Source organism: Oncorhynchus clarkii, chromosome 15 (genome assembly GCF_045791955.1).
Source record: "Oncorhynchus clarkii lewisi isolate Uvic-CL-2024 chromosome 15, UVic_Ocla_1.0, whole genome shotgun sequence".
NCBI classification, from domain to species: Eukaryota; Metazoa; Chordata; class Actinopteri; order Salmoniformes; family Salmonidae; genus Oncorhynchus; species Oncorhynchus clarkii.
Window position 1 is genome coordinate 23,770,217 of NC_092161.1, and position 16,373 is coordinate 23,786,589.

General features: G+C 47.5%; 1 protein-coding gene across 1 annotated transcript in view; it reads right to left on the bottom strand.

Annotated features, from left to right (window-relative positions):
- LOC139366745 (E3 ubiquitin-protein ligase HECW1) overlaps positions 1–16,373 on the bottom strand; it is a 67,741-nt gene that overhangs the window by 18,418 nt on the left and 32,950 nt on the right. Inside the window, exons 7-13 of the mRNA XM_071104442.1 lie at positions 14,948–15,090; positions 13,091–13,191; positions 11,195–12,706; positions 6,082–6,168; positions 2,949–3,102; positions 1,502–1,611; positions 1,139–1,260 (exon numbers count right to left, since the gene is read on the bottom strand). Of these exons, the coding sequence (XP_070960543.1) occupies positions 1,139–1,260; positions 1,502–1,611; positions 2,949–3,102; positions 6,082–6,168; positions 11,195–12,706; positions 13,091–13,191; positions 14,948–15,090 (2,229 nt within the window). The remainder of the gene's footprint in view (positions 1–1,138; positions 1,261–1,501; positions 1,612–2,948; positions 3,103–6,081; positions 6,169–11,194; positions 12,707–13,090; positions 13,192–14,947; positions 15,091–16,373) is intronic.

The following is a 16,373-nucleotide window of genomic DNA, read 5'->3' on the forward strand; positions in this document are numbered from 1 at the left end:
GTTTTGTCACACAACACAATGCCACAGATGTCTCAATTTTTGAGTGAGCGTGCAATTGGCATGCTGACTGCTGGAATGTCCACCAGAGCTGTTGCCAGAGCATTTCATGTTACTTTCTCTACCATAAGCCGCCTCTAACATTGTTTTAGAGAATTTGGCAGTACGTCCAACCGGACTCACAACCTGTGACGTGTATGACGTTGTGTATGACGTTGTGTGGGTGAGTGGTTTGCTGATGTCAATGTTGTGAACAGAGTTCCCCATGGTGGGGTTATGGTATGGGCTGGCATAAGCTACGGACAATGAAGACAATTGCATTTTATCAATGCCAATTTGAATGCACAGAGATACCGTGAGGAGATCCTGAGGCCCATTATCGTGCCATTCACCTGCAGCCATCACCCCATGTTTCAGTATTATAATTCAGAGCCCCGTGTAAGGATCTGTACACAATTCTAAGAAGCTGAAAATGTACTAGTTCTTCTATGGCCTGCATACTCACCAGACATGTCAACCATTGAGCATGTTTGGGATGCTCTGGATCAACGTGCACGACAGTGTGTTCCAGTTCCTGCCAATATCCAGAAACTTCGCACAGCCACAGTCATCAACTCTATGCAAAAGAGATGTGTTGCACTGCATTTGGCAAATGGTGGATACGAAAACCAGATACGGACTGGTTTTCTAATCCACGTCACTTCCCTTTTTTTTAAGGGTATCTGTGACCAACAGATGCATATCTGTATTCCCAGTAGTAAAATCCATAGATTACGGCCTAATGAATGTATTTCAATTGACTGATTTACTTATATGAACTGTAACTCAGAATAGGTTCTTGTGATAGGGCAACAAGGTCCGTGTTAACATGTGCTGTGTCATCAGGTACAGTGGTAGGATCAGAGGTGAGACAGAGGTGAACTGTGTATTTCAACAGAGACCAACATACTGTAGGAATCCAGCGCCAGTTTACCAAGTGTTTACACACTGTAGCAAAGTTTGATTTATTCAGAAAGGAAATGAATCACTGGTAGGTTATCAAAGTCAAAACAGAGGGTAAATAAAAGTTCAACTGACAGTCAAACATTACATCCAAAGACCTAAACCATCAAAGGACTATTCCTATTTGAACAGCACTTACGTAGTTGGCGTGTAGGACCGTGAAGAACTCAGGGTGGGTGATGAACTTAACGGCGGGGCACTGGAGGAGCAGGGTGATCTTCTGGTTGCTGACAGGGGATGAGGGGCCCTCTCTCCTTGGCTCTGCACACAAAAGTAGGCAATGCATGTCTAAATATTGAATAATATATGTACAATATGCATGTATTACATTGATCATGTTAATACCATATTAACGCCATGGTGGTCGAGCATGAAGCTTGCAATGGGTCATGGGTCTGATTTGAATGGAGCCACTCATACGAAAAGGTATGCATACACTACTGTAAGCGTCAACTAAATGGCATATTCCATGATGGTTTAGGTAGAGGAGTGAGATACACACCAATGGCCTGTGGTGGAGAGTCTGTTTCCGTTTCCGTGCTGACACTTCTCTCCAACCTCCGTCCACCACACTCATCCTCCGTCGCCATGGTCCTCTGGATGTTCTGGTACCTGGAAAGGAACAGGGAGTGACATCACTGTACGTCAGTGCACCGACGAGGCGCCTTATTGCGTCGAGGCGCTTTCACGGTCAACTCTGTTGACTTGATCTGCTACTGTACACACTCGAGCAGTAAAAGTAGAAATTAATCTATACAGTACTGCAGCTTGGCACCTTTTTGTCACTGATAAACTAAACTGTATACTTTCAAGATGCAACCCAGGTCAAAGACGGCATCCACCATTCTTAAAGCTGTAATCCTTAGCAGTGGAACTGCCAGGTCCGTTTGCGATATAACTGGGTCATTTCTCATCTCTTATTCTTCATTTATTGGCCAGTGGGTGTCCCTTGTGGCATAAAATTAGGTCAGTGTGTGGAACCAGAAATGAGTTTATTTCTGAAGGTGTGTGTTCTGAATCTAATGTGGGCAAATCACTCTGGAGCATGAAAGACATGGGGGCCCTCAGCGACTGGGAGCCAAACGATGGCTTCATTGCATCTTTACAGATTTAAATATGTGTGTGTGTGTGTGTGTGGGGGGGGGGGGGGGTGATTGTGTTTGTGAGGTATAGAAAAACAGAGAATGAAAAAGAGCGATTGTCAAATGGGAATTTAGGATGCAAGCCCAGACATGTCCACTAGATGGAAGCACTGCACAAACATAAGAGTAAACTGACGGCTTACCACAGAGGGGATATCGCATGAAAAGTAGTTACAGAGCACATCACTGAGAATCCAACTGGTCATCACATCGTATGACTAAGGCAAGGCAGCCTAAGAGATATTCAATCATGCATGATTTTATGCACTGAAGTAGATCCCCCTCTCTGCTCTCGTCCTCTCATCCCCCCTTTTCTATCCCCCTTTCTTTATTACACTCCCTGTCTCCTCTCTCCATTCCCCTCATCCCCCCTTCTCCGGTGCTTCAGGATGCCCATGGCCAGGAAGAACGTGTACAAACACTAATCTGTTCCCTGTGCTGTGGGATTACTAAATAGAACATGAAATGTCTTGGCACTTATTTATTTACCTATTTTAACATTGCAGTTGGGGGAGCGGCCAGTTGTGAGTGAATGTATCGATGTCCTCCATGTGCTTGTGTATGCTGGACTGATGCTTTTCAATGTGCATGATGATGAATGCGCATGTGTACGGTGATGCCAAAGGGAAGGACATTAAAGTTCTATTCCGTTCTATTCTCTCAACCCCAGACAAGACCACGAACCACCCACACAACCCAGAAAGTGAGGCATCACAATATACCCTTCTCCCTCCTCCTCCTCTACCACCCTCTCTCAACCCCCTTCCCTCCTCCTCTCACCTCATCCCCTCTTTCTCCCAACCTCACCTCCTGTTGAGCTGCTCCATCTGCTGGGTGGAGCTGGAGCGCTGGATGCCGTTACACTTGGAGGCGGCGTGCGTGGGCCTCCGCCAGGTGGTGGTGCGGTTCACATGGTCCACGTAGAAGACGCGTCCGTGGCTGTCGATGCGCGCCTCCCAGTCTGCACACACACAGGAAGTACAGCGAGTGGGAGGGGGACACAGAGAGGGAGATGTGATTGTAATACGACACCCAATTAAGAATAACAGAAAAAGAAAGGAGAGGAATTGAAGGGAAAGGAAGTTGAAAGGGGTTTGATTAAGAGACTGAGTAGTAGCAAAAGGGAAAGCTGGAGACAGGAAAGAGGAGTAAGGATGGAATGGGAGGTTTGCTTTGGGAGATGATAGAAGCTGACAAGGGGTTATTGTCTGCTGTGGTCAGCTGGCTTTGGGATCAAAGTAATCTCATGGAGGTCGATATTGTATTAAGCAACTAGCTATATGCTTCACACCCCACGACATTCAGAAAGGTTGCTAACATCAGACAGGAGTTGGACGCCTAAAGGTGCACGCACAGTACATCCCCTGCATGAATGGACCCTCAGTAAATGGTAAACACATGAGCTTAAGTCATTAACTACGTCCCAAATTGCACCCTATTCCCTATATAGTGCACTACTTTTAACAAGAGTCCTATGGGCCCAGGTAAAAAGTAGTGCACTATATAGGGAATAGGGTTCCATTTGGAATGCAGACCTTGTCAGCTTTGGCAGTCCCTATAGGAATTACACATACATACTGTACATCCACAGCAACAGAGGACCCTTGCCCACAGATTTACACATTAATAGTGAAGGTGACCGAGAGCCAAAGTGACACTTCACCAGCGTGCCTGATGACACATACTGGCAACCATGAAGTGAAAATACAAGGGATCCTTCCTGACTTCTTAAAAATATGATTGAGATCCTGTGTTTAAAACTTGGAAGTGCTTCTAAATGGCATCTGTTGTTTGTGAGACAGGGCTGATGACTAGCTATGATGCCATTAATGAGGTCTACAGTTGTAGCCAAGGACCAGCACGTAAAGTAATCTCCCAAAACCACTTAAGCTTCCGTCCCAACACATCCATTTAGCTTGCTGTACATCTTTCTCCTTTCTGTCATTCCCTTTCCCTGTCTTTCCTCTCTCTCTTCTTGAAACCTTCAGGGTGTTCCGAAGCTGGGCCTCACCCCGGCCAAATCTCTTTCCCTTCTCCTCCCTCTGTTTAATCATCATCTGTCTCTCTGTAGCAGGGCACGGCAGTGGGCGGGGCACGGCAGTGGGCGGGGCACGGCAGTGGGCGGGGCACGGCAGTGGGCGGGGCACGGCAGTGGGCGGGGCACAGCAGTGGGCGGGGCACAGCAGTGGGCGGGGCACAGCAGTGGGCGGGGCACAGCAGTGTGTGGGGAATCATGGTGATGGGATTCACTCTGGGATTAGAAACCTGCTGGCTTTCACAACATATGGCACGGAGTGAGGGAGAGAGAGAGAGAGATCATCTCATCTGACACCCACCCACCCAGGAAGTGGATTATAACCCACTAAATGCACAGCAGTACAGCCTGCTAGTCGAAGCAGCAGAAAATATCCTCACCCCAAAATCAAGGCAAAGGTATTGAAATGGAACGTATCGCTCATGAGACGATGTTGCATCAGTTGTATACTACTGTATTCAGACTGGCAGAATCATGGGTAGTATAGTCAGTGGTGTGGCAAGCAGACAGGGAGACAAACAGAGAAACATGCATACAGGATATTATTACTGTGGAGGGAGTTACTTTGAGTCAGCGTGGAGAGATGTGGGTATTATCACTGCACTGCAGAGTAGAGCTGAATATTCAAGCCTATTCGGGGATGTGGATGTGTCTACTTGAGGCTGTAAGGTGCTTACGTTAGATATGAGGGCTTTGGGAGATGCACGATTGAGCGGCAGTTACTGTCAGAGATAGTCTGTAGTTTGGTACTGTTTTGAAGAATGTGTGTGTGTGTGTGTGTGTGTGTGTGTGCGCACATTCACGTGTCCTAAATACTAACACAGTATGTCTGTGAGCTGTGAGCATATAAACAATATCTCCTGATAGAAATATACCTCCTAGCAGCAGCTCCTCTCCATCCCTGCTCTGCTTATTCTAATGAGCTGGAATAGAGCCCCTCTTGGTGCAGCAGCACTATATTTGTGGCTGTCAGATCTCTCCCCGGTAACTCTCCACTGATTTGGTTTTTGGAGGCTATTTTTAGCCATTTCATAGTAAAAACCAAAGCTCAGCAGGGCTTCTGCTGGTGTGACATTGCACCAAATTCCAATATCAACACAGAGAAAGACCAACCGAAAAACAGGATGAATTCTCTGCTCACAGGGGAAGAGAAACTTGAGTAAACAAAATAAAAAATGAAAAGCAATGTAAAAAGAAAGAGTGAAATATTTCATCGTATTTTTTTCTATTGTGAATACTTTCCATTTTGCTGCAATTTAACTTACAGAAGAGTTCACAAGGAACCATCTATGTTAGACATTTTCCAGAGCCAGTCACATTCATCTCTTCTCTAGGGTTCATGGAACTTGTAGTCCAACAGACCTTAGCGTGAGGCGAACCCAACAGCCTCCACTAGTATCAGACGCCCTGCTGATATAAATATAGACTGCCTCTCCCGCTCTGCCTCTCTAGGGCCTGTCACTATAGAAACGGTGGTGGCGAGGGCTGTGGTGCCTGATGTGTGAGATGGTTAGATGTACAGCACCCCAGGATGCCACATAGTAGCATATACTGTAGTACCACCTAGAAACCCAATCTGGCAAAACCTTGGACATAAAACACGCCAGGTCTCATGACCTCAGTGGGACCAGGGCGACCAGAAATGACTGTTCTAGATAGTCAAATCACCATGGCGTGAATGGTCGTACAGAAAACATCAAGGATGGATCAATGTACTGATAGACAGAGAGATGGATAGGTACCACCAGAGTGGTGTGTCCCTCGCCATTGGAGAGATGGTAAGAGAAATGGCTACATGCACATCGATGAATGCGACACACATATCCAAGCCCCCGGGCGCGTGCACACACAGACACACGACTCCGGGGTAAGAGTAAGAGTGGTGAATGATGTTGGAAGTCTTACTTGGAGGCAACGGTTCATCAACAGTTGGGTAATGGTGGGTGTCAGGTCGCAAAGCAGGAGGATGACCGCATGGCAAGTAACTATCTCCTATATAGACATGGGAGGAGAAACACAGGGGAACCTGTGAGCTAACAGAGGTGGGAAATGGAGGTTGGTGAACGTAGACATGTATCCCATATATCAGCTCACATCGGATATATGTCAGGGGACGAGAAATTGGAGGAGAAAATGCAGTTTCAGTGTTATTGAGAGATTTTGTTGCCAGGTTGGAGACCTGCTATCGCCGGGTTGACCCCAGCTAAATAAATCAGGAGGTAGAAAAGTAAATACCCGTGCAGAATGGATGCCACTGAAACTTAATGATGGCGCATGGTATTTCTAGGGCACTCTACCCAGCCTAGAGGGACCACAAAGTAAACACCACCTTACAGTGACCAGAGAGAGTGAGCGAAAGAGAGAGAGAGTGAAGGATTGAGATAGAGAGACACATTGTGGGGGTGGTGTGGGCGTGACTTTTTTCAGTTCAGAAAGTGCAGTGTGTGTGGCTGCTACTGTATGGCCCTATAAAGTCTGTTTTATTTCTGGCCTGATTCCTGATTTATCTCCCTTTGGTTTTTCCAGGTTAAATATTTTACTCTCAAAATCATGCACATTTTTTTTTGTATTTTTATTTATTTTTATTTACCCCTTTTTTCTCCCCAATTTAGTGGGGAGAAAATTTGGTAGTAACAGTCTTGTCTCATCGCTACAACTCTCGTACGGACTCGGGAGAGGCGAAGGTCGAGAGCCGTGTGTCCTCCGAAACACGACCCAACCAAGCCACACTGCTTCTTGAAACAATGCCCGCTTAACCCGGAAGCCAGCCACACCAATGTGTCTGAGGAAACACCGTACACCTGGCAACCGTGTCACTGTGCATGCGCCCGGCCCGCCACAGGAGTCGCTAGAGACCACTGCACCACTTGGAGTCGCTAGAGACCACTGCACCACTTGGAGTCGCTAGAGACCACTGCACCACTTGGAGTCGCTAGAGACCACTGCACCACTTGGGAGGCCTCAAAATCATACGTTTTTAATAGAAAAACAACAACATTTTAGGTTCTAAGTTTACAACTATGTTTAAACCACATCAGGAGAACCTTTAACGGGTTATTCTTTAATGCAAGTGCGCACCAGGAAGAGACCGCTGTTTGGTTAAGCGGTGTTGCTGTAGTGCTCATGTGATTGCAGAGTTTGCAAAAGAAATGTCCACTGGATTGCTGCAAATAATCATGTTATCATTCGGCTAGGTAGGCATAGGATACTTTGTAGTTACTATTTAATTGAGAAGGCTTTTGGGAAAGCCTTTCCATCTTTACGAGAAGAAGGTTGTCATTAGCATCATACCGCTAACGGCTACACAAAGTGTCAAATCAAATCAAATCAAATGTATTTGTCACATACACATGGTTAGCAGATGTTAATGCGAGTGTAGCGAAATGCTTGTATTAACATCTGCTAACCATGTGTATGTGACAAATAAATGCACACAGACAGCTGCATTCCTGCGCCGTTTCAAAAAACTGCATAAAAATACGCATTTTGTTCCTGTCTTATGATTCACTTGGGCAAATGAATGCATTTTATATTACGTTGAAAAGAACTAGTTGATTTCATATTAAGTTCACAACATTTTTGAATATTCTTCAATTCCATTTTAATGTTTTGGATTCCGTGATTCTGTCCTCATTCTCTGCAACGGGGATTCTATAAGGCCCTGATACTGTTCCGTGTGTGTGTCTAGCTATTGTACTGTGTCTGTGTGTGTGTTATTGCACAGAGTGGGCGCTGCTATTTAGAATGTCAGGTAAATGGCAGCGGAAGCTCCCAGTGCTGTACACTAACAGGAGTGACTGTTAGCGTGGAGAATCAGTAGGGACTGACTTGGTTCTGCTTGGCCGGGTTAGTACAGTAGTGACTGTTAGCGTGGAGAATCAGTGGGGACTGACTTGGTTCTGCTTGGCCGGGTTAGTACAGTAGTGACTGTTAGCGTGGTGGATCAGTGGGGACTCTGCTTGGCCGGGTTAGTACAGTAGTGACTGTGAGCGTGGTGGATCAGTGGGGACTGACTTGGTTCTGCTTGGCCGGGTTAGTACAGTAGTGACTGTGAGCGTGGTGGATCAGTGGGGACTGACTTGGTTCTGCTTGGCCGGGTTAGTACAGTAGTGACTGTTAGCGTGGTGGATCAGTGGGGACTGATTTGGTTCTGCTTGGCCGGGTTAGTACAGTAGTGACTGTGAGCGTGGTGGATCAGTGGGGACTGACTTGGTTCTGCTTGGCCGGGTTAGTACAGTAGTGACTGTGAGCGTGGTGGATCAGTGGGGACTGACTTGGTTCTGCTTGGCCGGTTTAGTACAGGAGTGACTGTTAGCGTGGTGGATCAGTGGGGACTGACTTGGTTCTGCTTGGCCGGGTTAGTACAGGAGTGACTGTGAGCGTGGGGGATCAGTGGGGACTGACTTGGTTCTGCTTGGCCGGGTTTGTACTGAGTACATTGTAGCTGCAGGTACCTGCACGCCTTCCACCCACCCACCCCTTCTCTCAGTATTCAGCAGGGTGTGTGGTGAGCGTACTGTGTGTCTGTGTTTGTGTAGGATTTATCTCCCACCGTATAGTATCTCCGTCCATAAAGAGGTACTGTACTGTCAGCCCTCAGAGAGAGGGAGAGCAGAGAAAACGTCAAACAACCGCCAAGACAAATTACAGATATAAAACCGCCACATGCCCCCCCAACATTACCCATTTTCTCCAACAATGATAACAATAGCCAGTTACCTAGGTGACAGAAGTTCTGAACATTTTTCATTAGCAATTCTAATTAAGGAAGAATGACTTTGAAGTGTACGTGAGATGAAAGGAGAAAGGTATAAAACGCAGGCAGGAGTCTCGCCGTGTGCTGATCGAGCCATTAAATGGGGCCTTCATTTTTTAGCTCTGATTTGTGACCTACATTGCGTATCGTGTTTAATGAGAGTCAACGTGTAAAAAACAGGACCCTTATAGTAAAGCTTTGGAGAACACAGGAGTTCAAGTTGAAAGAAGACCATGCGTTTTCAGTGTATACCCTAAAAACAGCCAACAGACATAACGACCCCTTGAAGGTATGTTGCTCAGCAGCAGCAATGTCACCGTGAACAATGTAAATGAAGCTGAATTGTGGGCTCGCTTGAACAGAACTGTTTCAAATTCAAACGCAATCTGTAACCTGCACTTCCTTGGTCCTTATTCTATCACTATTCCCTCATTTTGTCCTTACTTCAAAACAACCCAGCCTCAAACGGTTGGGCATCCACTTTGTGTAGCAGTGTTTTCACCCAGTAACTGAACCGGTAACTGAACCGGTAACTGAACCGGTAACTTGACCGGTAACTGAACAGGTAACTGAACCAGTAGCTGAACCAGTAACTTGACCGGTAACTGAACCGGCAGCTGAACCGGTAACTTGACCGGTAACTTGACCGGTAACTGAACAGGTAACTGAACCGGTAACTGAACTGGTAACTGAACCGGTAACTTGACCGGTAGCTGAACCGGTAACTTGACCAACAACTGAACCGGTAACTGGACCGGTAACTGAACCGGTAACTTGACCGGTAACTTGACCGGTAACTGAACCGGTAACTGAACCGGTAACTTGACTGGTAGCTGAACCTGTAACTGGACCGGTAACTTGACCGGTAACTGAACCGGTAACTGAACCAGTAGCTGAATCAGTAACTTGACAAGTAACTTGACCGGTAACTGAACCGGTAGCTGAACCGGTAGCTGAACCGGTAACTTGACCGGTAACTTGACCGGTAACTGAACCGGTAACTGAACTGGTAACTTGACCGGTAACTGAACCGGTAACTGAACCAGTAACTTGACCAGTAACTTGACCAGTAACTGAACCAGTAGCTGAACCGGTAACTTGACCGGTAACTTGACCGGTAACTTGACCGGTAACTGAACCGGTAGCTGAACCAGTAACTGAACTAATAACTGAATCAGTAGCAGACCCACTAACTGAACCAGTAACTGACCCAGTAACTGAACCAGTAAATTAACCAGTAACTTAACCAGTAGCTGAACTAATAACTGAACCAGTAACTGAACCAGTAGCTGAACTAATAACTCAACCAGTAGCTGGACCACCATTTCAGTCAAAGCCATATCAAAAACAAACATAGAAACAAAGAACATAGATAACAAAACAACATGGCAGCGGCAAAGCAGCTTATGACCAAAAACAAAAGCCTGGTGCCATATGGCAGCCAGGAACCTAAACCCAATGCCAATGACCTAACCACCCCATGCTGACCCCTCTCCTCTGAGGCCACCGTCACCTTTGACCCCTGTCCAGGAGGCCTGATGTGTGTGTGTGATGTGTGATGTATGTGTGTGGGGAAGACACACACACAAGGGTCATCACAACAGACACAAAGAAATTGTTGTGAAATTGGGGGTAAAACGCACAACAGCGGGGGTATGTGTTTCCCATTGCCTCCTTTCTCGACCCACGGTGCACTGCCCTTTTAAAGGGCAAAACAATGATAATCACAATCATGGGTGATGGTTCGGTTGGCATTTACTCGATTCACGGCAGTGGGGGGTTGGGGGGAAGATTATTACAGCGACACTGACAGTGCTCATGCACCTGAATGTGGGGGAAGAAACAACAGGGCTCCCTGTGCAAGACACTAATGGGCAGCCAGGCCTGTCACAGCGGAGGCTATGGACTCGATAACAGACCTCTCCTGTGCTCTCTCTATCAATAGACTATGGTGAGGTGAGGAGGAGGCCTTGTTTCTTAAAATAAGGTTCTGTGTATAGTAAGCTATAATTATTGTGGTGGGCTGCGATGCTGTGCAGTTGTTGTACAGTGTAATCATCACAAGGCAAGAATGTAGAGTAGTCATGCAAAAATAGAAATGGCACCTTTTGAATGGAGAGGTTAAGAGGGTTGTTTTCATTTGTTATTCTGGGTATGTTTTTATCACGTTTGCTAAGGTTGACCTGGTCTCAGGTTCTGAACAGGGTAAATACACATTTACCAGGTGTATCAGTTAGCAAGTGACTATGAAGAGCATCTCACCTCCTACTGTCCTATCGCTAGGCCCGGCCACCGGCGACTCCCCGTTCTCCCCTCTCGTCCCCTCCTCCGTCTCCTGCCTCCATTCTGCTGTCGTCCCATCGCCGCCAGGCTCCCTGGTGTCGGGGCTCTGGATGGAGTCAGGCACCGACTCAAAGGCGCTGTTCTCCTCCTCTTCCTCCTCTTCGTCCTGCGAGGAGAAGACGGTGCTCTCTGAGAGGCGTGTGCTGTCCACCGACGACAGCCGTGTGTGGCTGCAGGGGCGGTTGCGCCCCTCGTAGCCAGAGTTGCTGTAGCAGGAGGTGCTGTAACAACTGGTGCTATAACAAGACGTGCTGTAGCAGGAGTTGTCGCACAACTCACACTCGCTCCCCCTCACTCCCCGGCCGCTTCCGCCCCCTTCTGCCTCTTCGTTCTCCAGGCGTGGGTGCAGCGTCCTCCCTCCCCTCTCCCCTCCATCCAGGAGCTGGTTGAGTTCTGACAGGCGCTCGATGGACAGACTGCGGGGGAGGGTCCTACTACGACAGCAGGGGGCTGTGCACTCACGCACCTGGGAGGGGGACGCCAGGGATTGGGACGCGTCTCCTTCCTCCTCCTCCTCCTCCTCCTCCCCTTCCCCTTCCTCCCCGTCCTTGGAGGTGGGTTTGATGGTCGGCTCCTCGGTAGAAGACCCTCCCTCCTCCTCCCCCTCTTCCTCCTCCCCGCTGCCCTGCCGTTGGTGTGCTGAAGGCAGGCTGTGGAGGAGGTGGTGGATGCGGATGTAGTGGGTGCGTGGTGTCTCGGGGTCGCCACACGATGAGGCGATCACTGTCTCCAGCTCCGAGACGGGCAGCGAGCAGGGCCTGTTCTTGCGCCGCAGGGCGCTCCGCATTGGAGGGGAGGCGCGGGCTGGGCAGCAACAGTCAACCCTCCTCGGTTTGGCTTCCACCACCACCTGCTGTCCCTCCTCCTCCACTACCTCCACTAACTCCTCAGCCGGCACAGGCCCCGTGGCTCCTTCCAACGGCTCCTCCATAGCAGTGGTAGGTTCCTCACTGTCCAACTCCATCTCCATACCCTCAGGTTTAGGCTGCACCTGGGCCTCCCCTTCCTCAGACAGGGCTTGAGCCTCCTGGGCTCCAGTCTCCTCCTCCTCTCTCTCCTCCACCAATTGTTCAGCTGAAACCTGCTCTTCTATCCCAGTCTGTGGCTCTGAAGAAGATACCTGCACCTCCCTAACTGTACTCTCCTCCATCTCAACCAGGGTGACCTGCTCCTCCACACCCTCCTCCTCCATGACATCGTCCCCAGGATGGGCCTCCTCTGTGAGGGAGACGTAAGCGAGAGTGGTGGAGGGCTCCGGGTCCTCCAAGTCTGGGGCTCCATCCAGGGGGAGTTCGGGTGTGTCGGGCCCCATGCTCAATGTGTCTTCGACAGGGATCTCTGCTGGGGTAACTGGGTCTACCTGGTTTACCTCCAACTGCTCAGGGTCAGGGACCACAGGGCACTCCATGACGAGGGAGATGTCCTCGTCATCTGAAATTAGAGAGAACAGTAAGTCACCTTACTGTCTTAGAATGGTGACTTGGGCACCCAATAAAATAAATAGCTGACAAAGAGAAATTGCACTGCGCATTTCCTTTATGTGTAATTGTTGAATAGTGGCATTGGCATAGTACAGGGATTGTTAACACAAATGTGTTGGACTTTTAATCAGGACAATAATAGTACATGGAATTAATCAACAGTAATATTGTTCACATTAATCTCCACTGTGATCAATGTTCTTGACTATATCATGTGGTGACTGGGTCTTATCGTGGTTATTTCAATTTGATCATTGAGTCAAAACGGACATAAATGTGATCTCAGTCCTGATGTAAAAGAAGGTAAGGGTTCAAAGAAGGAAGTACTTGTGACCTGGGTGAATTGAGGACATCATCTCAAATCTGAACTGCAACTGTCCACTAACATGATCCGTCGGCAGCCTGCGGCCAAGAGAGTAGCTCACCACACGGTCCCTATGAGTGAGTGAGTGAGTGAGAGAGTGAGTGAGTGACAGAGTGAGAGTGAGAGAGAGAGAGAGAGAGAGAGAGAGAGAGCAAAAAAAGATAAAAGGGGAGATAATACAAAAGTTAGAGAAAACGCAAGCGAAGTAGAAAGAGACATTTAAAAGGACAATACCAGTCAAGATTTGTACTATTTTAAGACCTCAAAACTATGAAATAACACATATGGAATCATGTAATAACCATAAAAGTGTTAAACAAATTCTTCTTGATGACAGCTTTGCACACTCTTGGCATTCTCTCAACCAGCTTCATGGGGTAGTCACCTGGAAGGCATTTCAATGAACAGGTGTGCCTTGTTAAAAGTTCATTTGTGGAATTTCTTTCCTTCTTAATGTGTTTGAGCCAATCAGTTGTGTTGGGACAAGGTAGGGGTGGTATACAGAAGATAGCTCTATTTGGTAAAAGACCAAGTCCATATTATAGCAAGAACAGCTTAAATAAACAAAGAGAAACGACAGTCCATCATTACTTTAAGCCATGAAGGTCAGTCAATACGAAACATTTCAAGAACTTTGACAGTTTCTTCAAGTGCTGTCGCAAAAACCATCAAGTGCTATGATGAAACTGGCTCTCATGAGGACTACCACAGAAAAGAAAGACCCAGAGTTACTTCTGCTGCAGAGTATAAGTTCATTAGAGTTAACTGTACCTCAGATTGCAGCCCAAATAAATGCTTCACAGAGTTCAAGTAACAGACATATCTCAACATCAACTGTTCAGTGGAGACTGCGTGAATCAGGCCTTCATGGTCGAATTGTTGCAAAAGAACCCAACTACTAAAGGACACCAATAATAAGAAGAAACTTGCTTGGGCCAAGAAACACGAGCAATGGACATTAGACTGGTGGAAATCTGTCCTTTGGTCTGATGAGTCTAAATTTGAGATTTTTAGTTCTAACCGCTGTGTCTTTGTGAGACACAATGTAGGTGAACAGATGATCTCCGCATGTGTGATTCCCACTGTGAAGAATGGAGGAGGAGGTGTGATGGTGTGGGGGGGCTTTGCTGGTGACACTGTCAGTGATTTATATAGAATTCAAGGCACACATTACCAGCATGGCTACCAAAGCATTCTGCAACGTTACGCCATCCCATCTGGTTTGTGCTTAGTGGGACTATCATTTTTTTTCGACAGGACAGTGACCCAAAACATACCTCCAGGCTGTGTAAGGGCTATTTGACCAAGAAGGAGAGTGATGAATAGCTGTGTCAGATGACCTGGCCTCCACAATCTTCCGACCTCAACCCAATTGAGATGGTTTGGGATGAGTCGGACCTCAGAGTGAAGGAAAAACAGCCAACAAGTGCTCAGCATATGTGGGAACTCCTTCAAGACTGTTGGAAAAGCATTCCTCATGAATCTGGTTGAGAGAATGTCAAGAGCGTGCAAAGCTGTCATCAAGGCAAAGGGTGGCTACTTTGAGGAATCAGAAATATTAAATATATTTTGATTTGTTTAACACTTTTTTTGGTTACTCCATGATTCCATACATTTTCTTTTTTTTTTTTACTCTTGAATGAGTAGGTGTGTCCAAAATTTTGACTGGTACTAATACAGTATATACATAACATTCCATACAACCAACGTGCAAACTGACATAAGGCTGTCCACACAGGGGACATGGATCCCTAGCAGGGTCTGATCGCTAAGGGCCCAGTAGGCCTGAGTGTGTGGAAGTGGCTGTGGTCAGGTCAGGTGACCTACCCGATGGCGTGTTTCTCCAGTAACCTCTGCACCGGCATGGACAGCTTGCCCAGGAAACGTTTGATGATGGGCCGGCTCTTAGCAAACTTGTCCTTCACCTCGATCTCCAGCACGTCCGTAGGCAGAGACACAAAGCTGAAGCGCTGCAGACAGAAATAGTGAGAGGAGAGGAGAGGAGAGGAGATGAGAGGAGAGGAGAGGAGAGGAGAGGAGAGGAGAGGAGAGTAGAGGAGAGGAGAAAGGTATATTATGTTAGTGCCCATGGGTTTACTGATATCATCACTTGATTGGTTACACTCTATTATACATTAATGCCATTTACTGGGTATTTATTCCAAGGAATTATATGGTAAATCAGGTACTGACATCATAACGACATGATAACTATGTGTGTTTCTGTCACGCCTGCTCCCGCACTTCCCCCCTGGTGCTCGAGGGCGCCAGGTGGTGGTGACGTCGGGTCCGTGGCCCGACACCGATGGAACCGGGGTTGCCTAAGCTGGCTCGTCGGGCTGTCATGCCCTAGCTGGCTCGAGGTTTCTTGCCCCGGTTGGCTCAGAAGGCGCCCATCCCACTTCAGGCCTCAGCCGGATCGTCAAGTTTTTACGCCCAGCCAACTCCTCAGGTTGCTATGCCTCCGCCAGCTCGCCAGGCGCTCACTGTTCGTCGGGGTTTCATGCCCAGCCGGCTTGTTCAGCGCCGTGCCTCAGCCCGCCCGTAGGGCTCGCCCACGTGGAACGCCGGGTGGTGCCCCTAGAGGGGGGGGGGGGGGGGGGGGTACTGTCACGCCTGCTCCCGCACTTCCCCCCTGGCACTCGAGGGCACCAGGCTCCCCAGCATTGCGCACTCCTGCCATCATTATAACGCACACCCTATATCTTTCTGGTTCCCAGCCCTGTTCCCTGCTTCTGCAATGATTGCCATATGTCCTTATATACCCATGTGCTGACGCTGGTCCTGTCTGGTTTTATGTCTGTTCCCAATTAAATGTTTGACTCCCCGTACCTGCTTCTCAACCCTGGCGGCGGTGCTTACAGGTCTCTTTATGATTCATTTATACACACAACTCTATGTACCATTAATATCATTCAGACTTGTTTTTCATGACCATTCATGGTGTTATTAATAGATCTATTAGGAATAGCAGGAGACAGTGCATCTTTGTTAGGCATGGCTTCTCATTGATGAAACCTTCAAAAACGCATTAGCTTTTAATTATTCTCTTGATGACAGCTATTTTACGCTGAAATAAAGAGCCTTTATCAAGGTCAAAATGGCAGCATTGCCTTCTCCGATTTAGCGAAAATCTCTATAGTTACTTAATTACACTGTTCCCTGATTACTAGACCTATTATGACCATACTCTAAATATATATATATATATATTTTTTTTTAATATTAAAGGACAATGGAACGTATAGAAATC